The sequence below is a fragment of the Lepidochelys kempii genome, chromosome 11 (genome assembly GCF_965140285.1).
Source record: "Lepidochelys kempii isolate rLepKem1 chromosome 11, rLepKem1.hap1, whole genome shotgun sequence".
Lineage (NCBI taxonomy): Eukaryota > Metazoa > Chordata > Testudines > Cheloniidae > Lepidochelys > Lepidochelys kempii.
Window position 1 is genome coordinate 34,058,739 of NC_136390.1, and position 27,014 is coordinate 34,085,752.

The 27,014-nt window shown below is 43.0% G+C and overlaps 1 protein-coding gene across 4 annotated transcripts in view; it reads left to right on the forward strand.

The window, feature by feature from the left end:
* Positions 1 to 27,014, forward strand: part of SLC4A10 (solute carrier family 4 member 10) — a 272,796-nt gene that overhangs the window by 123,317 nt on the left and 122,465 nt on the right. For all 4 annotated transcript variants that reach the window (XM_073305622.1, XM_073305620.2, XM_073305621.2 and 1 more), the window contains exon 3: positions 4,620 to 4,766. In XM_073305622.1, the coding sequence (XP_073161723.1) occupies positions 4,620 to 4,766 (147 nt within the window). The remainder of the gene's footprint in view (positions 1 to 4,619; positions 4,767 to 27,014) is intronic.

Sequence of the window (27,014 nt, forward strand, 5' to 3'; positions counted from 1 at the left end):
TGACAAACTCACCACACCCAACATGCTGCTTTCACAGTACTTATCCCAAAAAATCTTCTGTTAGGTATGAAATGAAAGCCCATGACACACTGGTCATCAACATTGTTGTGAATAATATGTACTGACACTGTATAAGGGATTGTGGAATATCTTGACTTTAGTAAGGCTTTGATACAGTCTCGCATGACCGTCTCATAAACAAACTAGGGAAATACAACCTAGATGGAGCTACTATAAGGTGGGTGCATAACTGGATGGAAAAACATTCCCAGAGAGTAGTTATCAGTGGTTCACAGTCAAGCTGGAAGAACATAGTGAGTGGGGTCCCACAGGGACCAGTTCTGGGTCCGGTTCTGTTCAATATCTTCATCAATGATTTAGATAATGGCATAGAGTGGAGTACACTTATAAAATTTGCAGGTGCTACCAAGCTGGGAGGGGTTGCAAGTGCTTTGGAGGATAGGGTTAAAATTCAGAATGATCTGGACAAACTGGAGAAATGGTCTGAAGTAAATTGCATTTGTCCTTATTGAATTTCATCCTATGTACTCCACTTGGGAAGGAACAATCAGTTGCACACATACAAAATGGGAAATGACTGTCTAGGAAGGAGAACTACAGAAAGGGCTCTGGGGTCATGGTGGATCACAAGATAAATATGAGTCAACAGTGTAACACTGTTGCAAAAAAAAAAAAAGAAGCAAACATCATTCTGGGATGCATTAGCAGGAGTGTTGTAAGCAAGACACAAGAACTAATTCTTCCGCTCTACTCTGCACTGATTAGGCCTCAACTAGAGTATTGTGTGCAGTTCTGGGTGCCACATTTCAGGAAAGATGTGGACAAATTGGAGAAAGTCCAGAAAGGAGCAACAAAAATGATTAAAGGTCTAGAAACATGACCTATGAGGGAAGATTGAAAAAATTGGGTTTGTTTAGTCTGGAGAAGAGAAGACTGAGAAGGGACATAACGGTTTTCAAGTACATAAAAGGTTGTTACGAGGAGGAGGAAGTAAGATTGTTCTCTTTAACCTCTGAGCATAGGACAAGAAGCAATGGTCTTAAATTACAGCAAAGGCAGTTTAGGTTGGAAATTAGGAAAAACTTCCTAACTGTCAGGGTGGTTAAGCACTGGAATAAATTGCCTATGGAGGTTGTGGAATCTCCATCACTGGAGATTTTTAAGAGCAAGTTAGACAAACACCTGTCAAGGATGGTGGAGATAATACTTAGTCCTGCCATGAGTGCCGGGGACTGGACTAGATGACATCTCAAGGTTCCCTCCAGTCCTACAATTCTATGATTTTATGTTGAAATTATGTTTTAAAGTCTGTAACAAGGCAGAGAGCACAGAAAGGTTTTCTGCCAGACAAAAGCATGTCTATTTACCAATCCCTGTTTCTCTCATGTAAATTAAGCATTATAAAGCCAGCACAATGGAGCCCCATTTACAGGTGAAGTCAACAGGAAAAACAGATTGATGGGGGGAGGGGAGGGGAGGAGGAGGATGTGAAGCCAACAGAGGGGAGCATACCAGAGAACGAACAGTGAGGGAGACTTCAAAAAGGGCATTTCAAAAGTTTACTGGATTATAAGAGAAAGGGCAAAAGGACCTCTTTGCTTCCCCAGTGAAGGATAAGAAAAAGGACAGTGCTTTTTGTATTTATGAAAGTTGGGTATTGGCCATGTGGGTTAGTGATGCTGGGAGGTTTCTTTAGGTGAGAAATTACTTTAGAAAAGGATTTTAGCTTGTTAGAGTTAAGTTTAGTCTCTAAGAAGTTTCTTTGGAGGCAGCCTACCTGGCCATTTTCTGTGACTGGCTAGTGACAGGCACTGGATACTACAGAAGGGGATGCTGGCAGAAGGACTTGGGGATTGGTATATCTGTCACTAGCCTGCACAGGAGATGGCGAGGTCTGTGGAGACCTGGAAATCAGTATTGTCTGTGGCTAGAAGCTGTTGATTGAGCTACAGCAAGCATCAGACAAGACTGCTTCATGATAAGGGCAGGTGGTGGTGGTGGTATAGTGCCTCACAGCCCCGAGTACCACTGTGGAACATCGCAACCTTAAATCAAATGTGAATTTGGTCCATTGTTGTGTGTTCTTGTTATTCCCGTCAGTTTTTCAGTTTCCTAATTCCTTTTTACATGCAAATGGATTATTCTCTGTATAAAGAGGATACCTGGGCAGTTCAGCCATTTGGAGTTTTGCTGTTGATTTGCCAACCTATTTAGTAGAGATGACCCTGGATTCAAACCTCAGATACCAAATCTTCAGAATAAAGTGAAGTGTGAAGCTGCATTTGGATCCTTGAACTTCACAGATCAAGCTCCTCTCTTAATAGTTAACTGTCACAAAACTAGAATAAACTTTCCCCCCCGCTTTTACAAAGCAGCAGGAACTGATTAAATTACTAAATCAAAATAAGTAATTTTTTTGAGCCTTTGGAAGTGATTAAAATCTTTGAGAAGGCAGCCTTTTCTTTCACATGTCATTCTGTATCATACCTACCAAGGAGAGATTCAGAAATACATTATTGCTGTTGCTCTTTATAGTAAATTCTCTTCATGATAACATTTTTATTTATTTCATGCATTATTGGTTGCATTGGGTTTGAGATAATGTAAAAGCACCAGTTCTCTGTAAATCATTTTCTGGGAGTAAAACATAATATTAAACAAGAGGCAAAGAAAAATCTCAAATAAATACTCATCTTCAGGTCATGGCTGTTCTTCAGAAAATCTCATGAATATGCAAGGACATTTTCCCTAAATCAGTGACAATGCCTTCTAAATTGTCCACTAAATGTTTTTATATAAAAGACTAAATTGAAGAAGTAAACCCACGTTTTAATATTGTGTCTGGAGGTTTTTCTCCAGCTTGTTTCTGCTTCTGCAGAGAATTCCTGTCAGCCTTGAATTTCTTTCATGTACTGTGACAAATGATGCCTTGCTGTGTTTTCTGCCGCTAGTCTCCATGGGATTACAGATCACGTGCCTACAGCAGCTTAATGTACTTGACCTTTTCATATGATTGACACAGCTAAATGATTGCAGCAGAGCAGAATTATCCAGTAGCTATGTTATGTTCATTTCCAGGGGAAAAGAAAACACATTTGGTGTTAACAATCTGAGAAGTATATATTTATATATCTCAGAAGAAAACACAGCTTCCTAAATATCCCAGTCATGTGACATAACCGAATAATAGCACAATAAATCATTTCAAAGATGGCAGTGTATCACTTGTATCATGAAATGGGACAAACATCAGAAAAGAATCTGTCATGACTTACTACATGCTTTAGCCTCCTAAATTCACTTACCAGAATATTTCCTATTAAGTGAATTCAGGAGGCTAGAGTGTGTAATAAGAGTTGACAGATTTCTTTCCCAAGTTTGTTCCCTTTCGTGATTCATAGAATCATAGAACTGGAAGGGACCTTGAGAGGTCATCTAGTCCGGTCCCCTTCACTTAAGGCAGGACTAAGTCTTATCTAGACCAGTGTTTCCCAAACTTAGGATGGCGCTTGTCTAGTATTATCTAGACCAGTGTTTCCCAAACTGGCAGGCCCAGCCGGTTTGTTTACCTGCCGTGTCCACAGGTTCGGCCGATCGCGGCTCCCACTGGCCGAGGGATGTACTGGCCACCCTTCCCGCAGCCTCCATTGGCCAGGCACAGCGAACCGCGGCCAGTGGGAGCCGCGATCGGCCGAACCTGCGCACGTGGCAGGTAAACAAACCGGCTGGGCCCTCCAGGGGCTTTCCCTGAACAAGCGGCCTCCCAAGTTTGGGAAACACTGATCTAGACCATCCCTGACAGGTGATACAATGCATCCGATGAAGTGAGCTGTAGCTCACGAAAGCTTATGCTCAAATAAATTGGTTAGTCTCTAAGGTGCCACAAGTATTCCTTTTCTTTTTGCGAATACAGACTAACACGGCTGCTACTCTGAAACCCGTCAGAATGCTACATTATCTATCTTTGAAGTGATTTACCGTGCTATTATTCTATTGTGTCATATAATTGAGATATGTGAATCTGTGGGGCTTGATCAGCAAAATTGGATTTCTTAGGCTCAGCAGCCAAGGACTATAGGTGTAGTGGTCAGATAGACGTTGTTAATTTTTTTTTAATGAAATATCAGTAGAAATAAAACCAGTCTAAGCTACCCATTAATTATTTGTAAATAGGGCACACAAAGTATGTTATGGAAGTGCAGGGATTTTGTTGTATACATTCTGTGTCCTGTCATCATGAACTTTTTGGCAAAATTTCCATTGACTTCACAGAGAGTTCTGCATATGGATGGTTGGCAGGATTTGGTGCATACATGGTTTCAACTTGCATAAAACTCCAGCACAAACAAATCAGAGTAATTTCATTAAGCATGTAATTCAAGAAGATCCATCTATCTTTCTACTGTTAATTTACAATACACCCCAAATTTATCTTTCTCTCTATATAAATCTCTAGGGGATTCGTCATTGTAGCATCAGAGATTCAGTACTGGGATTTTCTCCTGTATCAATAAATTGTGTATCGGTGACACTTCAGTATTATAATAGGACATTGTATCTTGCCATCTGCACTTTTTTAACAGTAACTTTCTTTGTAGGTCACCGAACATTGTTCATTGGAGTTCATGTGCCACTAGGTGGAAGAAAAAGTCACCGACGTCATAGACACCGTGGACACAAACACAGAAAGAGAGACAGGGAACGAGATTCAGGATTAGAGGATGGGAGAGAGTCTCCTCCTTTTGGTAAGGTTTATTTCTTCTTGCTGGAACTTTGAACAATAAACATCAATACGACAATGTATACTTCTCCTCCTCTTATATTTTAGTCAGTATTGACAATAGGGCTTTGGGATTGCAAGCCAAAGCCTTTCAGGTCTGTTCTAAAAATCTTTTGAAGTTTCCTCCGATTGTGTTTAAGTTTAGGGGATGAATAAATGAAAATACTTACTTTTAGTAGTGTTGTAGCATTCTAGAGCATTTATTTGGAGATAGGCACTTTATATAGATGGATGGAAACTATTGGTGCTGGGGAATTGGCTACTGTAAAATGTAGCAAGACCGCGTAATGTAGTGCTAATATTGAAATAGAGGGCCTGCTCCTGAACTATTGCGAATTTACACCAGCCTAAGATCTGATCCAGAGTCTATATCTTGCCTCTGTCCTTACATGACATTGTAAAGTGTAAATATATTGTGACATAGGTCATATTGTGAGATCAGCCTCGGTGTCTAGCTAAGGATCATGCCCTGTTTTTTTGTTGTGAGAGGGGCTGGAACAAGAATGAATGCAAGGGGGAATACAGGCATTTATGTGGGGAAATGTGATATTTATCAAATATTTCTAGTATGAAAGGATCTCAGCCACCCTCCCACACCAAATGTATTGAAAAGGGGAAGAAAAGTGGGTACTCCCATATGTGTGTTTTGACATATGCCCTCGTGCATACATCTGGATGACAACTAACTGGGGACTTGGGAGAGAGGAAAAAGCTAGCAAAACAAACCGCTCATACTAAATGGAAACCATATCATAGTGTAGCACAAAAGAATATTTTTAGTTCATTGGGGAAATGTAAGTGCCAGTGTAATTTTAGGTTGCAAACTAGTCATTACAAGATCCTTTATTTTAGACTGAATTTTAAATTATCTGTGCGGAAAGCTTTGAAGCAGTGTATTACAAGTGGTGAAGCTATAAGTCTGTATAAAAGAAGTTGATTTACTCAAATCTTTCACAGTCATATATACCAGGGATGAAAAAGCAGAAAGATAAGAGTGTGTTTCTTAAATTCAGTAGGAAAATAGAGGATTAAGAATTGAAGAATTAATATTGATGAAGAAAAATGGATGAGCTGACTTGGTTTGGAATGTATTTGTTACCACAAGAGCATATAGTGTATATATAGATACACTTAAAATGGATTTGTATGGATTTGTATATTTCAAATCTATGAAAAACATGCATTATTAATACAAATGTATGTTTTTTACCATGATTAATATTTTAAGGCATAGTAAGAGAAATATTTTTTCAAACAACCTTTCTTTAAAAAAATAGAGTTCAAAGTTGTTTAAAATGTTTTAAAGAAAGAACTTCTGCATACATAATGTTGTATATTTTTAATAGATAAACACTGAAAGCTTATGTTAACTAAGAGGCCACATTTTCAAAAGTGGTCAGGATCCAACAGCTCCCAGTCAGTTTCCTAATTTCATTTAGGTGCATAAATGGGAGCTAGATTTGCTGAAAAGTTTGCCCAGGTCCTTCCACCCCAAGACATCTAGCTTTGTGTCCTTTCCTATATCACAAGTAAAAAAATAGAGTTTTAGTTTTATCCTTACACCCTTTGATGTGCACATCACAAAATGCCACTCTTTGGCACAATTCAGCATAAGTGACAGTGAGTCTCTGTTCTGCAGAGGCAAAAGAGTGGAATAGCAATCCAGATTAGGCATATTACATGTGGCTACCTTTCTCCTGATGCCTAAGGAATCTGTGTCAAACCTCTGATTTTAGGGGAAATCCTCTTATGCTAAAGTCATTCTCCTAATTATAAGTGGTGTTGCCTAGATTACTCAGGGTATGTCTACACTACGAAATTAGGTCGAATTTATGGAAGTCAATTTTTTAGAAATTGATTTTATACAGTCGATTGTGTGTGTCCCCACTTAAGACCATTAAGTCCATTAAGTCGGTGGAGTGCATCCACAGTACTGAGGCTAGCATCGACTTCCGGAGTGTTGCACTGTGGGTAGCTATCCCACAGTTCTCGCAGTCTCCGCTGCCTATTGGAATTCTGGGTTGAGATCCCAATGCCTGAAGGGGCAAAAACATTGTCGCGCGTGGTTCTGGGTACATGTCGTCAGGCCCCACCCCCATGAAAGCAACAGCAGACAATCGTTTTGGCCTTTTTTCCTGGGTTACCGTGCAGATGCCATACCACGGCAAGCATGGAACCCACTCAGCTCACCGTCGTCGTACGTGTCCTGGGTGCTGGCAGACATGGTACTGCACTGCTACAGAGCAACAGCTCATTGCCTTGTGGCAGCAGACAGTGCAGTACAACTGGTAGTCGTCGTCATCTCCTGGGTGCTCTTGGCCGACCTCAGTGAGGTCGGTCGGGGCACCTGGGAAGACATGGGTGCTCCTGGCAGACCTCAGTGAGATCTGTCAGGGGTGCCTGGACATAAATGGGAGTGACTCCAGGTCATTCTCTTCTTAAGTTTCGTCTCATGGAGATTCAGTCTGCCTGGAAACAATGAAGGCTACAGTTGTACTGCACTGTCTGGTGGCGAGCACCCAGGAGATGATGACGGCTAGCAGTCATACTGCCCCATCTGTTGCCAGGCTACCCCTTGCTCTCCCCTCTCTCCCTCTGTGAAAGCAACAGCCGACAATAGTTTCCCTTCTTTTTCCATGCGGGCACCATATTGCTGTCAGCATTGTCATCCACCCGCCGCTTCCGTTGCCACTCTGCTCTCCTGCAGACGCCATACCACGGCAAGCATGGAGCCCGCTCAGATCACTTCGGCAGTTTTGAGCATTGTAAATACCACGCGCATTATCCAGCAGTATATGCAGAACCAGAACCTACAAAAGCAGGTGAGGAAGTGATGGCAGCGCAGTGACGAGAGTGATGAGGACATGGACACAGACTTCTCTCAAAGTACAGGCTCCGGCAATTTGGACATCATGGTGGTAATGGGGCAGGTTCATGATGTGGAACGCTGATTCTGGGCCTGGGAAACAAGCACAGACTGGTGGGACTACATAGTGTTGCAGGTCTGGGATGATTCCCAGTGGCTGCGAAACTTTCGCATGCGTAAGGGCACTTTCATGGAACTTTGTGACTTACTTTCCCCTGCCCTGAAGCACAAGAATATCAAGATGAGAGCAGCCCTCACAGTTCACAAGCGAGTGGCAACAGCTGTCTGAAAGCTTGCAATGCCAGACAGCTACCGGTCAGTCGGGAATCAATTTGGAGTGGGCAAATCCACTGTGGGGGCTGCTGTGATCCAAGTAGCTGACACAATCACTGAGCTGCTGCTATTAAGGATAGTGACTCTGGGAAATGTGCAGGACATAGTGGATGGATTAGCTGCAATGGGATTCCCTAACTGTGGTGGGGTGATAGACGGAACCCATATCCCTATCTTGGCACCGGACCATCAAGGCAGTGAGTACATAAACCGCAAGGGGTACTTTTCAATAGTGCTGCAAACACTGGTGGATCACAAGGGACGTTTCAGCGACATCAACGTGGGATGGCCGGGAAAGGTACATGACACTTGTATCTTCAGGAACTCTGGTCTGTTTCAACAGCTGCAGCAAAGGACTTTCTTCCCAGACCAGAAAATAATTGTTGGGGATGTTGAAATGCCTATAGTTATCCTTGGGGACCCAACCTACCCCTTGTTCCCATGGCTTATGAAGCCACACACAGGCAGCCTGGACAGTAGTCAGGAGCTGTTCAACTACAGGCTGAGCAAGTGCAGAATGGTGGTAGAATGTGCATTTGGATGTTTAAAAGTGCGCTAGCGCAGTTTACTGACTCGGTTAGACCTCAGTGAAAACAATATTCCCACTAAAAAGAAAAGGAGGACTTGTGGCACCTTAGAGACTAACCAATTTATTAGAGCATAAGCTTTCGTGAGCTACAGCTCACTTCCTCAGATGCATCTGAGGAAGTGAGCTGTAGCTCACGAAAGCTTATGCTCTAATAAATTGGTTAGTCTCTAAGGTGCCACAAGTCCTCCTTTTCTTTTTGCGAATACAGACTAACACGGCTGTTACTCTGAAACCTGTCAATATTCCCACTGTTATTACTGCTTGCTGTGCACTCCACAATATCTGTGAGAGTAAGGGGGAGACGTTTATGGTGGGGTGGGAGGTTGAGGCAAATCGCCTGGCCGCTGATTACGCGCAGCCAGACACCAGGGCGGTTAGAAGAGTACAGGAGGGCGCAGTGTGCATCAGAGAAGCTTTGAAAACCAGTTTCATGACTGGCCAGGCTACGGTGTGAAAGTTCTATTTGTTTCTCCTGGATGAAAACCCGCCCCCTTGGTTCACTCTACTTCCATGTAAGCCAACCACCCTCCCCTCCCCACTTCAATCACCGCTTGCAGAGGCAATAAAGTCATTGTTGTTTCAAATTCATGCATTCTTTATTAATTCATCACACAAATAGGGGGATAACTGCCAAGGTAGCCCGGGAGGGGTGGGAGAGGAGGGAAGGACAAGGCCACACTGCACTTTAAAACTTACTGAATGCGAGCTTTCTGTTGCTTGGGCAGTCCTCTGGGGGTGGAGTGCTTGGGTGCCCAAAGGCCCCCCCACCTTGTTCTTGGGCGACTGGGTGAGGAGGCTATGGAACTTGGGGAGGAGGGCAGTTGGTTACACAGGGGCTGTAGTGGTGGTCTGTGTGCCTGCCTTTCCTTCAGCTCAACCATACGCCGGAGCATATCAGTTTGATCCTCCAGTAGCCTCAGCATTGCCTCCTACCTTCTGTCAGCAAGCTGATGCCACCTGTCATCTTCAACCCGCCACCTGTCCTCACGTTCATATTGTGCTTTCCTGGACTCTGACATTGCTTGCCTCCACGCATTCTGCTGGGATCTTTCGGTGTGGGAGGACTGCATGAGCTCAGAACATTTCATCGTGAGTGCTTTTTTTTGCTTTCTAATCTTTGCTAGCTTCTGGGCCGGAGATGATAGTGTGAGTGTTGAAACATTTGCAGCTGTGGAAGGGAAAAAAAAGGGAGAGTAGTAGTTAAAAAGACACATTTTAGAGAACAATGTGTAGACTCTTTCACGGTGAACCTTGCTGTTAACATTACATAGCACATGTGCTTTCGGTACAAGGTCGCATTTTGCCTCTTATATTGAGGGTCTGCCGGTTTGGTGTGAAAGATCACACATGCAGGGCCGGGTAACAGAATTCGGCTTGCAGACAGCCATGGTAAGTCACGGTCTTTTGGCTTCATAACATGTGGGAATGGTTTCAAACAGCAGCACCCTCATTTCCCTTACCAAGCAGCCATTGGGTTGGCCATTTAAAATGTGTTGGCAATTTAAAAGGAGGGGCTGAGGTTTTTGGGTTAACATGCAGCACAAACCCAACTAACCCCCCCCCCCACACACACACCCAATTCTCTGGGATGATCACTTCACCCCTCCCGCCACCACGTGGCTAACAGCGGGGAAGATTTCTGTTCAGCCACAGGCACGCAGCCCAGCAGGAATGGCTGCCCTTGCCCCCACATCCCAGAGAATTGGGTGATCGCTTCATTCCCCCCCACACCATGGATAACAGCAGGGAATATTTCTTTTCAGCCACAGGCACACAGCCCAGAAGGAACGGCCACCTTTGAATGTCCCCTTAATAAAATTACCCTACTTCAACCAGGTGACCATGAGGAGTGACCATCCAGGAGAGCTTTATGGAGATGTCCCTGGAGGATTTCTGCTCTATATCTCCAGACACGTTAACAACTTTTCCAGTAGCTGTACTGGCCGCGAATGCACGCCAAGTCTTCAGAGCAAATTAATCATTAAACACGCTTGCTTTTAAACCATGTATTATATTTACAAAGGTATACTCACCAGAGGTTCCTTCTCCGCCTGGTGGGTCTGGGAGCCTGCCTTGGGTGGGTTCGGGGGGTACTGGCTCCAGGTCCAGGGTGAGAAACAGTTCCTGGCTCTCGGGGAAAATGGTTTCTCCGCTTGCTTGCTGTGCACTATCTTCAACCTCCTCCTCCTCCTCATCTTCCTCTTCCCCAAAATGCGCATCCCTGTTGCGTGCTAATCCATTGATGGAGTCAAAGCACAGAGGTGGGGTAGTGGTGGCTGCACCCCCTAGAATGGCATGCAGCTCACCATAGAAGTGGCATGTCTGGGGCTCTGACCCCGAGCGGCCGTTTGCCTCTCTGTTTTTTTGGTAGGCTTGCCTAAGCTCCTTAAATTTCATATGGCACTGCTGCAGGTCCCTGTTATAGCCTCTGTCCTTCATGCCCTTGGAAATTTTTTCAGATGTTTGGGCATTTCGTCTTTTGGAACGGAGTTCTGATAGTAAGGATTTGTCTCCCCATACAGCGATCAGATCCTGTAACTCCCGTTCGGTCCATGCTGGAGCTCTTTTGCAATTCTGGGACTCAATCATGGTCACCTCTGCTGTTGAGATCTGCACTCACCTGCAGCTTGCCATGCTGGCTAAACAGGAAATGAGATTCAAAAGTTTGCAGGCCTTTTCCTGTCTACCTGGCCAGTGCATCTGAGTCGAGAGTGCTGTCCAGAGTGGTCACAATGGAGCACTCTGGGATAGCTCCCGGGGGGCCAATACTGCCAAGTTGTGACCACACTACCCCAAATTCGACCTGGCAAGGTTGATTTCAGTGTTAAGTCCCTCTTTGGGAGAGGTGTACAGAAATCGATTTTAAAAGCCCTTTAAGTTGAAAAAAATGGCTTCGTCGTGTGGACGGGTGCAGGGTTAAATCGATCTAATGCTGCTAAATTCAACCTAAACTCGTAGTGTAGACCAGGGCTCAGTAAAAGAGGGGCTCATTTCTGTCACAATGTGCTGTATACTGTGGTATATAACTGCAACATGCGCTCCCTGGGAGGCCCCAGCAGGAATGTTAGCTGCGCCAGCTCTCCTTCATTCTAAGCAATTTTGTGACCGTTTTATCACCTATTCCAGTAATAGCTGTTCTAATTTTCTACCTTCCACAAGCTCTTTTTTTGTTAGTAAAGAAGAACTTTTCATATTTCTTCCTGGTGAGAAAAAGTAGGGAGGCCTACTTAGTACTGTGCAATTATGGAAGATGGAGATAAAACCAGAGCAAAAAGTGATGATAGGACAAATGAATCAAAGCATGGAAGAGGATAATTTTCAGTCTGCAATGAAGTACAACACAAAAGAAAATATTTTCATACAGCCTCTTTCTCATTGTCATGGTGCTTCACAGACAATTAAAACCTATATATGAAATTGCAAGAAAATGATGTACTATTGGTTACAGTGTACGTCATATACATAACATGAGTGGGGAAGAAGGGGAAGCTTCAGATTCCAAAGTTTGAAACTTTGTCTATATTTATATATTTTTTCATTAATTTCCTAACTTTTATTAAGTTTTGAGAAAAAGTAATACCATACATGTAGAGAAGATTTCTCTGTGAGAAATTAATAGACATACGCTAAATACATTCATCATGTGCCTATGCAATTGATCATGTACCTACATCCATATCACCTGCCAAAAATCTATCCTACTCATCCAGGAGTTCCAAAATTTTTACCCTGTGTGTCCGCATTTTGAGACCTACTGTGACCCCAACAAAGCAACACAGTGACCAAGGAATCCAAGGAATGTACACATTAAGTATGTTACTAAATACTCTCTATTGTGACTTGTGCTTCCGCATTGTGACACAGCTTCTCAAAATCTAGTGGTGTGGTAGAAATTGCACACCTAATCTCTGATGTGACATCAACAGTAGATGGATACCAAGACTTGATGGATGCAAGTGCGCTGAATCCAGCTTCACACAAATACAAATGGAACCCTGAGTTTCAAGGCATGTGTTGAGAGTGCAGGATATTCATTCTTGACAATGAACCAGAACCTGGGAGAGAAAGTTGGGCATATGTTCCTCTCAAGAATCAAATTTTGGTGAGCTGTTCGATGTCAGCTGTTGGCAAATCCATAGCATCAGGCTTGCACTGAAAGGAGTTTTGCACCCCACCCTACTTTGTCACCTCCAAGTTGGGGAAAAAGGATGTAAACCGTTCCTCCAGCCAGCTGAGATGCTCAGCCATCACCTGTGTGGGAGGCTGGATAATTTCATTTTCAGCTAGGAACTTGCAAAGCTATGGGAAAGATTCATAGACTTTAAGGTCAAAGGGACCGTTGTGATCATCTAGTCTGACCTCCTGCATACTGCACATTCATAGTTTGTCCTCAATAGATTATTCTTCCAGAGAACAAATTTTCTTCATGAATTCTATGTTTTGATCACTCAGGTTAAGGATATGGATGTACTTTCCTTGCAGACCTGAATTCAATTCATTCCGTTTCCCAAATACATCTATGCCCGAGGCAAGAAGGCACATCCTCTTTGATCACATAGAAAACCCGCAGATTCACTCTTTTTGCGGTCCATTGCATAGGCATGCAGCTCAGCTCTCAGTTAAAATAATAGTCCCAGTATTTTCCCTCTTGAGAGCCAATGAGCTTCAGTGTTGAAGAACAGTACTTCATGATCTCATCCCTTTTCTTCACACAGTTTTGCAAACAGACTTGGGCAAAGAGGCTGAATCTCAATGTAGTTCACAATAGAAGAGACCTGTTGCAAAAATTCTTCTGGCTTTAGACCCAGTGCTTTAGATGCCGGTTGTTCTCTATGATTCATGCAGTGAGTCCACACAGCAGATGGAGCAACTTTCTTTATCAAGGTATCCAGGCCTTCTTTGTGGCCTGCCACAGATGGAGTGCCATCGTGCAAAAGCCCAGCATGCAATCACCTGGTAGATTTTTGTCTTGCATGTAGTGCATCGAACATTTCTTGTGCCATATTGTGTCCAGGAAGAGGGAGACAGAACAGAATGTCTTCGAGAATTGCACCTTCCCATGTGAATTTAACAAAAGTCAAGAAAGGTGCATCACAAACCTCAGTGCTCACATCAATTTGAAGAGCAAAAGCATCTGTGTTTTTCAGATGCTCCACTAGTGTTTTCCAGATCTGCTGCTGTGTGACATAGCAGGCGTTGTGGCCTTTCTTCATTCTTGACCAAAACACTGGTAAAGCCATAACCAAAGAGAGCCTTGTCATATTTGTAGCATGTTTCCTAGAGTCTTGTTTTTCATTCATAACTACATCACTAGACTCATTGCTGGAGTTTAAAGATGATACTTTGTGTAAAAATGAGTCCATGGTGCAAGGTCGTGCTGTGCGGAGGCTGCCATTTTGTAGATCAAAATGGTGGCCTCCTGGTGTGGAGTTTGTGGAGCAGCCCAAACACGTTCAGGGGCAGATGGCATCATCTCCCATGGTGAATATTGTCTGTTGGACCCATGACCCCATCTGTTGAAATGGGGTCGCAACCCACAGTTTGGGAACCTATGCACTTTTAAGTCTTTTGAGCAGTTTTTTTTAGCAGCTGCATTTTAAAAAACTCAATCTGACACAAAAATATTTCTTCCTTCTCCAACTAAATGTGGAATCTTCCCCACAAATTACCCTTCCCAAAGCCAAGGCCACACAAGATTCATGCCTGGCTCAGAGATAGCTTTCCCATATGTAAAAATGCCATAACTTTAAAGTCCAATATTTCATTTCCCTGAAGGGCTAAAAAGCCAGGACCTTTTGTACCATTCGGATTAGTTACCTAGGCTAACAATGGGTCCTAACACTCTCTTCTAGCCCTGGAAGATGCTGAGATATCTGACTTTAAAGTGGTCCTGTTTTTTACCTCTAGAAAAGCATTTTAAGTAGTTTTTAAGTGTTTATTTTTAATTTTTGCCTTTCATCTGAACCTGTTAGAACTGGACATTTGGGTTGGATTGTCAATGGTTTTTAGGTGCCTAATGATGCAGGCAGGCAGGCACCTAGTGGATTTTCAAAAGCCTCTCAGTGCCTAACCTACTAATGCACTTTCAACCCCCTGCCCCCACTAGGCTCCTATCCATCTCTTTAGGCAGCTTTGAAAATCTGGCCTTGGGTACTTTAAAGCACCTGGGACTATACAGGGAGAGATGTAAGAAATAGTCCCAGTGCATATTTTTGTATCTTGAAAACATTACTAATACATTTTCTCTGTAACACATCTGTCATATAGAAAATTCTGGTGAAACGTACCAGAGATTTTGGAAATGTACCATAAAAATTCTGGTGAAATGTACCATAAGAGTCTTTTTGGTGTTAATTTGGGATGATCCACATAACTCACTCATGAGTAATGTGACCATTATAAACTCATGCTGATAAAACTACCTCACACCATCGTATGTTCCCTAGGTACATGTATGTGCTAATATTTCCAAAAATTAAAATAAAAACACAGCTGAGTTGCATAAAGTGTTCCCCAGATCCAAAAGTCATCAGCAACTCTTCATGCGTAAGAATGAGTGAGTGCTGGCACAACAATACCATCTGGCAGCACCAAGAATATTAAGAAGGATTTCATAAAGTTAGAGTCGGCAAAGATCACATTGGAACTTCACTGTGGCAGATAATCCCCCCGTACTGGGGATGGTGCAGTCATGCTGCCACAGCAAGAAGTTCAGGAGGCACAGAGTCTCCCAGAGCAACTAGAGATGCTCTGCTTGTTGGTGTGGAGGGAAATGGGACTATGGTTGAGCCACTCTAATGAATATGATTAATGCTGCAGAGCCCTTGGGCTCCATGATCACAATGTCACAATGGTGCTCAAGTGGGGTGCACGGGGAGGAGAACACTCCAATGCCCTGTCCCTCCTCTGCATGTCTGTTCAGTCACTGGGCACATTCTGGCCCATAAGAGCAAACCGGCCACTTAGGGGGCAATTTCACCTATGCTCTCCTAACTTCTGACTCATTCTGAATTAAATAAGCATCGAGAGATGGTCAGCACCCTCAACCGCACCCATTTTCTTTAAAAGCATTCCTTCTTAACAGAAGGTGGGGCTGTATTCTCTGGAATGAAAGTGTGGTATCTTTGTGGGAGCAGTTTTAGGAAGAAATCACTTGAGACGCAGAGAGCTGTAGACCTTGAAAAGCAGCCATTTATTGCCACACGCTGAACTAACCAACAACCAGCCAAAACTGGCTGGGCTATCCCCTAATAATCTAACTCAGTTGCCATAGCAACAACAAGATTCTATTACTATGACAACCAAATACACAACAGGAAGGATAGGGAGTGTTCAACTAGCAGGTGCAAGAAGAAAGATATAGAAAAATAGGTTTTATGAGACTGAATGATAAAGCACAGTGCTCTGAAGTATGTCAGAAAAATAAATGAGGACTTTTGTGATGAGAACAAATTAGCAAATGTTTTGAAGCAATCTGGTATGAAAGAAGAAATTATTAAAGTCTAAGATGCAAAAGGTGAACAATAGAGACATTGGAATAAATGAAGATCTGAACTACTCAGAGACAAGCAGAACACTTCAATCTGTTCAACAACTAACCAAACACAAGACAGGTGGCATTATTCTAATCTGAATATGCAAGTATAATTTATGTGGGTTTTTTTTCAGCTGTGAAGCTGATTACTCACCCTAAAGAAATTTTATTAACACATATATTCATCTTCGCGTACATACAAAATATTTGTCTTTTGTGTAAGCTCTATGGCCAGAAGTGAACAAGCTCTCTACTCCCTGTATTGGGGGAAAAGTTAAAAGTGCTCCTGTACAGAGCACTGCTGCATGAGCAGAAGGACAACAGACTCAATGTCTTTAAACTGAGAACTATCGTGACCACCTACCCAGAAATTCTTCACTTTATTAAGAACATAAGAATGACCATACTGGGTCAGACCAGTGTGTCTCCATCCAGGTTTTAATACAAAATATTTTGATGAATGGAAGAACTGCATTTCTTTCTCCTTCTGGGTCCTCACATACAACCTCCACCTTTACACCAATCTTATTTTTCTCTGGGACTCTAACATGCACTCTGAAAACAACTTGTTTCAAGTCTTCCTTTTTCATCCCCTCAGATTGGCTAGCCTCACAACAGTAGATAGAGAGGCCCAGCCCATGATGATCTGGCTGTTGCAGATGCTGTGGTGGTAGGAATATGGGGGAAAACCCCCAGTCATTTATTGTTTATATTCCAGATAGGCCTCTCCCTGAGACTCTTTGCAGACTTGGGGGAATCTCAAAGATAGTAAGTGGTTTTGTGTGAAGAGGATGCTGGAAATGGGATTCCTGTTTGTGCTATATGCTATTACGCTGTTTGGAGGTGGGGTGGGGTTAGAATTATATTCCTGGTTTGCATTTGCAGTTTTGTTTGTGCATTGCAGGTGCTGCTGTGTTGTCAGAGGGGTTAAGCAAGGAAGGCTACGGGGGGCTTCAAGGATGAGCTGGATAGAGAGCCCCTCTACGTCCATTTAGGCTGTGCTGACTCTTGATGATGTTGCACTTAGGAGGGTGACTAGAAGGCAGAAAATAGTTTTATTCAAAAAGGCAAAGGGCAGACCAGTGACATACACTGTGAAGTTATTCCCCCCTCCCCCAAGTGTTGCAGGAGTGGGAGGGGCTTGCAAGCAATACTGGAGGGGAGAATGGGCGCTCACCTATTCCCTATAAGGTGCAAAACAAAACTGATCAATGTTTTAGTCTTAAGTTCTGTTTTATCTCCCCTGAAAACATGGAGAAAGTGCAGAGAAAAATAGATAGGGGGCTGCAATGATTGTCAGCTAGACTGGGTGTTAGAGGGCATTTCTACCTCAGCAGGGAGCGGCGTTGTTTGTACATTACCAGTTATACAAAGTCCATTTATGCCTCATGTAAACTGTGAACAACCACCAAACTTCCTTTCTTGTAACCACTGTCTAAATAAACTGTTGAATTTTGAACAAATGAATTCTTTGATAGGATTACTGGCCTAGTAGGTGGGTGGGGGCAGATGTGATATCTTGATGTATAGTGATGTTTTTGACATGGTCCTACATGACATTTTCAAAAACAAACCAGGACAATGTGGTCTAGATGAAATTACTATAAGGTAGGTGGTGCAAAAACTGGTTGAAAGACTGTACTCAAAGAGTAATTATCCATGGTTTCCTGTCAATTCAACCTGGGTGGATGTATCTAGTGGGATTCCGCAGGGAGTCTGTCCTGGGTCTGGTACTAGCCAATATTTTCATTTATGATTTAGCTAATGGAATAGAGAGCATGCTTATAAAATTAGCAGATGACACCAAACTGGTTGAGGTTGCAAGCACTTTGGGGGACAGGATTAGAATTCAAAATGACCTCGACAAATTAGATAATTGGTTTGAATTCAACAAGATGAAATTCAATAAAGCAAGTGCAAAGTACTTCACGTAGGAAGGAAAAATCCAATGCACACTTACAAAATAAGGAAAAGCTGATTACATGGTAGTACTGCTAAAAAGGATCTGGGCATTACACTGTATCATAAATTGAATGTGAGTCAACAATGTGATGCAGTTGCAAAAAATGTTAATATTATTCTGGGGTGTATTAGTAGGAATGTCATATTCAAGATGCAAGATGTAATTGTCCTGCTCTCCTCAGCATGGGTGAGGCCCTAGCTGGAGTACTGTGTCCAAATATGGGCACCACACTTAAGAGAAGATGTAAACAAACTGGAGAGAGTCCAGTGGGCATGTTTAGTCTTAAGAAAAGAAGACTGAGCGGGAACCTTGTAACAGTCTTCAAATATGTGAACAGCCATTAAAAAGAAGGTGATCAGTTGTTCTCAATGTCCACTGTAAGTAGGACAAGAAATAATGGATTTAATCTGCAGCAAAAGAAATTTAGGTTATATATTAGGAAAAACTTTGTGACTGTAAAGATAGTTAAGCTCTGGAACAGTTTTCCGAGAGAGGTTGTGAAATCCCTATCACTGGAGGTTTTAAGAACAGGTTGGACAAACGCCTGTCAGGGAAGGTCTAGTTTTACTTGGTTCTAAGTGCAGGGGAATGGACTTGAACTTTCAAAGTCCCTTCCAGACCTACTTTTTATGATTCCGTGTATCCAGAGAGCACCTCCCATGTGTGGGACAACATGGGAGAAACTATCAAGAGAGCGATGGAGGCTGGCATCCGTGGCTGGTAAGAGGTAGGAACTGACACTGTGATAGTGAATAAGAGATGGTAAGTAGGGAGGCGATAGGCCACAAAAGGCCATAAATGTGAAAACAAATAGCTTTTTTGATGCAGTGGAAAAAAGGGAACCAGTGGAGGGATGCTGAGAGGCAGAAAACAGTCAAAGTGATGAGCTAGGGAAAAGATCTATGCAGCAGTATTTTGAATGGTATGAGTGGACTAAGGTGGGATTAATCAAGGGCAGAGATTTCCTGAAAAAGAGGAAGATGCACCAAAAATATGATTTATTAGTTTTTAAATCTCATTATTTCTAAATGAATCTCATAATTTATGAAAGTTTGGAGTTGGCATGTATTATACTCCCAGACCATGGACTCTTTTAAAACTGGAGAGTTGTATTAAACTTAGGATCCAAAAAAATCCCAACAACCCATAAACACAACTTGCGTGAGCCCCACTGTTGGAGAGACTTTCAGGAAAAACACCACACTGTACTGAGACCACACTTGTTCACCGCAGCTGTGTTCTCTTTGACCTCTTCAGCACAGCTCCAGTCCTTAAAGGGACCTGATGCAGGCAAATATAGCCTGGCATTTCACCCAGTTCTTAAACACAAATTTCACATTAAAGTAGTCTTACAAACATATTTTAACTTATGAGTGCTTCACAAATGTAATGTCATCCTGATGCTTCTGTTAACAAAATATATAATTCAGTTCATCCATCTGACTTATTGTTAGTAGTTCATGAGTTCCACAAACTCATAGCAGTCATTCTCAAGTGTGTCTTTGTCTCTTTTCTTTTTCTATAAGTACTGGTACCAATGGTGGGAACTCCGAAATCTTTCTTCAGTTTATTTCATCAATCAAGCAGTAATTTTCTATGGCAATTATTGTTCCACTGTCTGACAGACTAGCCAGTCCTGAACAGTTAAAATTCCAAAAAAAGTTTATATGTTATGCAGTGGCGCTGGAACATTTTTAACAGTGGGGGTGCTGAAAGCCAGCCCCCTTATCCCTGTCCACCCCACTCCCACCCCCAGGGCTGAGGCCGGGACCCTGGGCTTGCAGGGCTGGCAGCTGGGAACCCGGGGGTGCTGCAGCACATCCCATACCCCTAGTTCCCGTGACTATGATATGAAATAATAGTTCCTGTATGAGATCAATGCTATACCATGTAATTCAGAGTCACTGAGCCTATGGCAAGCTAATTAGAAAACAAAAATCTACTAAATAAAACATATTAACTTATCCCAAACTATAAAACACTTGATTGAGAACAATAGCCATATAATAAATCAGGTTTCAGAGTAACAGCCGTGTTAGTCTGTATTCGCAAAAAGAAAAGGAGTACTTGTGGCACCTTAGAGACTAACCAATTTATTTGAGCTGTAGCTCACGAAAGCTCATGCTCAAATAAATTGGTTAGTCTCTAAGGTGCCACAAGTACTCCTTTTCTTTTTATAATAAATCAGTATAACTTCATTTGCCAATGTTACCTCAATCCTGGATACAATACAGGATAAGAAATAGGTACTTGGTATAGCTTGTAACAAACATGATGACATCCCCCTAGGTGGTGCATTCACCTAGCTCAGCAGTGGGATTTAGACACTGATAATAAGTGTGTCTAAACATTCATATGTTACTGTCTTTTGGGCTCTTTTCTCTCTAGTAAGATGACTTCAAATGTCTGGATTGTTTGGTGATTTGGTCCACTTGTACTCTACTGTTTTCCAGTTCAATTATTCCATTTTGGCATTTGTGTATTTTAACAGCTGGTACAAATATTATAGCAGTTTAATTAGCAGTTTCTCAGTTTCTCTGTTTTCCTCTGTGGTGCTTTAAAGAATAGTGTTCTATCCAAAGGTAAGAAGTCACTGGGGAGTAAAAGTCTGCAGTGAAGAATTCTTAAGACATCCTTTTTCTCTCTTCTGCTTTTACTTCATAGACTGCACTATCCTTTCAAGTACTACAAGGATTTTATCTTAATTTGCCAGGTCCCGCTCTCTTAGAAAGATTCCTAACAAGTACTTTATCTCCTGGTCAGAGGACAGCACCATTCACTTTCCAATTACAGTGATTCTTTCTATGATGAGCAGATTTTTGAGATGATTTTGATGCCACTTCATAAGCTTCTTACATATGATATTTGCTTTTTTCAACATAATCTTTATGGTTTCTGGGTGCAGACTCAGAGTTTGTACCTAAAGTAAATACAATGTCAATGGGCAAACATGGTGATAGTTCCATATAAGAAGTAGAAGGGTGAGAATCCGGTAGCCTCACTTTGTGTACCGATATAGGCATGGATTATTAAGAAAGTCTTTCCAGTTTGACTTTTGGTCTTCTGGCAAGGATCTCAACATAGCCAGCAGAATTCAGTTCAGCTTTTCTACTCGCCCATTTCCTTGTGAGTGGTATGGGATTGTGTGAGATGTTTCAGTTTTGCACTAGTGTTGTAACTGGAATAAATTATTTTCTAACCCCTCATTTTGGTTTCTTTGGGAAACCAAATTTAAAACCAAAATAATTGAAGACCTTGTTTGCTAAAGTCTTGCCTGACTTGTTACTGGTAGAGTAGGCTTGGACAAATCTAGTGAAGTGATCCACTATGAATAAAATGTATTCATATCCTTCTTTGCATCCTTTTTAGGTGCAAGAAATCTATTGATATAGCTCAAACGGTTTTGCTCTAACTAAATGGAGTTCTGGTAGGTTGGTGATGTTTCTTTTGCTTGTTACATGTACTGACTCTAGTCTCTTAGGGCTTGTCTTCACTGCAGTGTTAGCTTGAATTGTCTCCACTAGACTTAACTTCTCTTGAGTAGGCCTGTGGAGAGAAATTTGGGGCCCCAGTACATCATGTTTGCTAGGACCCCACCCCTTCCTATTTCATCCACAGTATATGCAGATCTTCACTGCAGCAGGGTTCAATAACAGGCTTCTAAGAGAGAAGCTTCACAAAAACATACCTGTGAAATAATCTGTGGTAAAAAGGGAATAATGTGTGGGGTGTATTTGTCGGTTCCACCCGGTTAGGAAAAGTTTGTGACTAGGTACAAGATTTCACACTACACAAATTATCATCTCTTTGCTTGTAGTCATTTTTTTTTAATGGAGATATCAGTACTTTATTTGCACAGACATTCTGGGGGACCCTGATACCATTTTTCCCCCTTACCCCCTCTACTGTCAACCCTGCTCTTTAATTAGTTTTGCTTGATTGAGAGTGATCACACTGCAAAACAACACTCAAGCTGAACAGAGTGATTGTATGACCAGCCTGGGCTAGCCCCCACTGCATTACTAGCTCGAGCATCAGCAGCATTTGAGCTTCAATCCAGACCACCCAGCAGGCCAGCTAGATCAAGTTTAAAGCACCATTTACCTTGAGCTAGAGATTTCTGTGTGTGAGAATGGGAGTTGGGTTAGGAGCAACTCTCAGGTTGTACCTTCAGCTAACACTGCCATGAAGACTAACCCATAATGTTCAATGTCCCTCTTCATCTGCAGCCAATACAGTGGATCTCTTACATGTAGTGTTCACAAGTTAAAATATATTTGTGAAAGGATTTGAATATGAATTTTTTATTTCAGAATTGGGTGGAACACCAGCGTTATTTTTCTGTGCCCTGTCCCTTTAAGGATTGGTGCTCTGCTGAAGAGATCGTAGGGGACACATCTGACATGAGCAGGAGGAGGTCCCGGTAGAGTGTGATGTGCCCCGAAAGGCGTTAAAGCAGTGGGTCTTGTGCAAGCTTGGTTTGGTTTGGTTTGGCTTAGTCTAAGTTTAATAAACCTCTCCGGTTTTAAGAGACCCCAGTCTGGGTGTGTAATGTTTGGTGAGCCAGGCAGGAGAGGCTGAATTGCAATGATCTAATCTCTCCAAGATGAACCTGTCATATGAGCTTCTGCAGACTCTTTCAGGAAAAGCTTCCAGAAGGTAATGCAAACAGAAAAGTGATTTTGCAAAAAGAAAGTTCCCTCTGTTAATATAGGGGAACAACAACAAGGGATAGAAGTGAGAGTGACCAAGGGGCACAGCTGAATATCTTCAGTAGCTGATCCCCAATGAGAAATATTAGCAGGAAAGATATAGATTCCAAGGCTAGGAGGGTCCACTGTACGTTCCCCTGCTTTCTGCCTTGATTTCTGGGCTGGGTTGGGCAGTTAACATTGCAGTTAACAATGGGAGTTGCATTTTATGTAAGAGAGCAGTATGACTGCTCAGAGCTCCGGTATGAAACAGGAGAAAAGCCTGAGAGTCTCTGGATTAAGTTTAGAAGTGTGAGCAACAAGGGTGATATCATGGTGGGAGTCTGCTATAGACCACCAGACCAGGGGGATGAGGCAGACAAGGCTTTCTTTAGGCAACTAACGAAGTTACTAGATCGCAGGGCCTGGTTCTCATAGGAGATTTCAATAACCCTGATATCTGCTGGGAGAGCAATATAGCAGTGCACAGACTATTCAAGAAGTTTTTGGAAAGTGTAGGGGACAATTTCCTGGTGCAAGTGCTGGAGGAACCAACTAGAGGCAGAGCTCTTCTTGACCTGCTGCTCACAAACTGGGAAGAATTAGTAGGGGAAGCAAAAGTGGATGGGAACCTGGGAGGCAGTGACCATGAGGTGGTCAAGTTCAGGATCCTGACACAAGGGAAAAAGGAGAGCAGCAGAATACAGACCCTGGACTTCAGAAAAGCAGTCTTTGACTCCCTCAGGGAACTGATGGGCAGGATCCCCTGGGAGAATAACATGAGGGGGAAAGGAGTCCAGGAGAGATGGCTGTATTTTAAAGAATCCTTATTGAGGTTACAGGAACAAACTATTCCGATATGTAGAAAAGATAGTAAATATGGCAGTCAACCAGCTTGGCTTAACAGTAAGATCAGCAAGGATTTCAAACACAAAAAGGAAGCTCACAAGAAGTGGAAGATTGGACAAATGACCAGGGAAGAATATAAAAATATTGCTCAGGCATGCAGGAGTGAAATCAGGAAGGCCAAATCACACCTGGAGTTGCAGCTAGCAAGAGATGTTAAGAGTAACAAGAAGGGTTTCTTCAGGTATGTTAGCAACAAGAAGAAAGTCAAGGAAAGTGTGGGCCCCTTACTGAATGAGGGAGGCAACCTAGTGACAGAGGATGTGGAAAAAGCTAATGTACTCAATGCTTTTTTTGCCTCTGTCTTCACAAAACAAGGTCAGCTCCCAGACTACTGCACTGGTCAGCACAGCATGGGGAGGAGGTGACCAGCCCCCTGTAGAGAAAGAAGTGGTTGGGGACTATTTAGAAAAGCTGGACAAGCACAAGTCCATGGGGCCGGATGCAGTGCATCCGAGAGTGCTAAAGGAGTTGGCGGATGTGATTGCAGAGCCATTGGTCATTTTCTTTGAAAACTCATGGCAATCGGGGGAGGTCCTGGATGACTGGTAAGGCTAACGCAGTGCCCGTCTTTAAAAAAGGGAAAAAGGAGGATCCGGGGAGCTACAGGCCAGTCAGCCTCACCTCAGTCCCTGGAAAAATCACGGAGCAGGTCCTCAAGGAATCAATTCTGAAGCACTTAGAGGAGAGGAAAGTAATCAGGAACAGTCAGCATGGATTCACCAAGGGCAAGTCATGCCTGACCAATCTGATTGCCTTCTATGATGAGATAACTGGCTCTGTGGATGAGGGGAAAGCAGTGGACCTGTTATTCCTTGACTTTAGCAAAGCTTTTGACACGGTGTCCCACAGTATTCTTGCCAGCAAGTTAAAGAAGTATGGGCTGCATGAATGGACTATAAGGTGGATAGAAAGCTGGCTAGATCATCAGGCTCAATGGGTAGTGATCAATGGCTCCATGTCTAGTTGGCAACTGGTATCAGGCGGAGTGCCCCAAGGGTCTGTCTTGGGGCCGGTTTTGTTCAATATCTTCATTAATTATCTGGAAGATGGTGTGGATTGCACTCTCAGCAAGTTTGGAGATGACACTAAACTGGGAAGAGTGGTAGATACGCTGGAAGGTAGGGATAGGATTCAGAGGGCCCTAGACAAATTAGAGGATTGGGCCAAAAGAAATCCGATGAGGTTCAACAAGGACAAGTGCAGAGTCCTGCACTTCAGATGGAAGAATCCCATGCACTGCTACAGACTAGGGACCGAATGGCTAGGCAGCAGTTCTGCAGAAAAGGACTTAGGGGTTACAGTGGACAAGAAGCTGGATAGGAGTCAACAGTGTGCCCTTGTTGCCAAGAAGGCTAACGGCATTTTGGGCTGTATAAGTAGGGGCATTGCCAGCAGATTGAGGGACGTGATCATTCCCCTCTATTTGACATTGGTGAGGCCTCATCTGGAGTACTGTGTCCAGTTTTGGGCCCCACACTACAAGAAGGGTGTGGAAAAAATTGGAAAGCGTCCAGTGGAGGGCAACAAAAATGAATAGGGGACTGGAACACATGACTTATGAGGCGAGACTGAGGGAACTGGGATTGTTTAGTCTGCAGAAGAGAAGAATGAGGGGGGATTTGATAGCTGCTTTCAACTTCCTGAAAGGGGGTTCCAAAGAGGACAGATCTAGACTGTTCTCAGTGGTATCAGATGACAGAACAAGGAGTAATGGTCTCAAGTTGCAGAGGGGGCGGTTTAGGTTGGATATTAGGAAAAATCTTATCACTTGGAGGGTGGTGAAGCACTGGAATGGGTTACCTAGGGAGGGGGTGGAATCTCCTTCATTCGAGGTTTTTACGGTCAGGCTTGACAAAGCCCTGGCTGGGATGATTTAGTTGGGGATTGGTCTTGCTGGATGATTTAGCAGGGGGTTGGACTAGATGACCTCCTGAGATCCCTTCCAACCCTGAAATTCTATGATTCTGTGATTTTATGATAGCAGGCAGGGCAGTCACGCTGCCTCAGGAGGGATCCTGGGAGAAACTGTGGGCTTTCAGATTGCTTCCACTAGTGCATCAACCCTGCTCTGTGAGCTAAAGTGAAGGATGGAGGGTCATGATCCTGCCTCCTCCCACATCCGTTCAAGCAATTTGCTCACTGGAGTGAGGATGGAGCCGTTTTTATTCAAAGGAACTGTTACTGTGAGTGGCTCTCCTGTGGTGCATGCAGGAGGAAGCCCCTTACGTGACTCCATTTCCCTATGTGCCATTTCAAGGGATGGTCACAATACAGCCCAGTGTGTTTAGCTGCCTGCTTGCCATGAGCGCTGTGTCAGTGAGCAACTTCCCTGTTGGCCTCTGCAAGCTGGGTTATGCAGCGCTCCAGGACTATCAGTCATATCCTTTTGACTTATCCAGTCCTGGTGTCTGCAACTGGTTTCTGTTTTAGGGCCCAGTTGCAATTTCATAATGGGGCCATTCATAGTAGTGAATGCTAGGTCCGTAGAAGTGTCTGCATTTCCATTCTGCAGTTTTCAATTCTGCACCACTGAGTCCCAGCTTGGATTTACATCTTTGAAAGTTACTTACACATGTGGACTTAATTTACACCCTTTTTTGCACCTTCACTGTGCAGTTAGACTCTTCTGGATAAAGCATTCTTGGGCTCATGCTCAGCACAGCTGAAGAGGTGGGAGGCAAAACTGGTTCTAAGCCTTTGTTCCTCTCATAGATCCTGGGAGCAGCTGGGGGCCAGCATGCATTAGAGTAGCTACATGGCTGCTTTAACTTATGCTGACTGGAGTGGTCTATTAGCAGGGACTAATACTGTTCATTGCACTCTGGTTCATATCATATGGCCTTCCCACCCCGGAGTCCCCCTCCCTGGTTCTAGCTGGACACTCCATGTCTTTTCATGTTTGGGTATTAAGCGTAATGCACATTTATGGCAGTGATAGAAATAATAATTTTAAAAATTGGCCCCATTATTCTTGCTCATTTCTCTAACTTGTGTTTTTTTAATGTACTTTTCAATTTAATTTACTTTTCACAGTAAAATGCTGACTGTGCTTACTTAAATGGGAGGTGAAACTGATCAAATTTAAAATTAAATCTCTGTTATCCCAGCCTAGAAGAAATTTACAGTTTCCTGTCTCACAGGAGTCACATTTTGCACTAAGGATTGTGTTACCACAAATTTGACCACATGGAAATGAAATTTCTTTTCATGCAGTTTTTGAATCATGTATTTGTTTTTTCCCCTTAAATGTCATAAATACATTGGCATTTGTAGATTGTTGCTGCTTTTAATGAGAGTCAAATTCTTACTCATGTTAGTAACGTTAAGT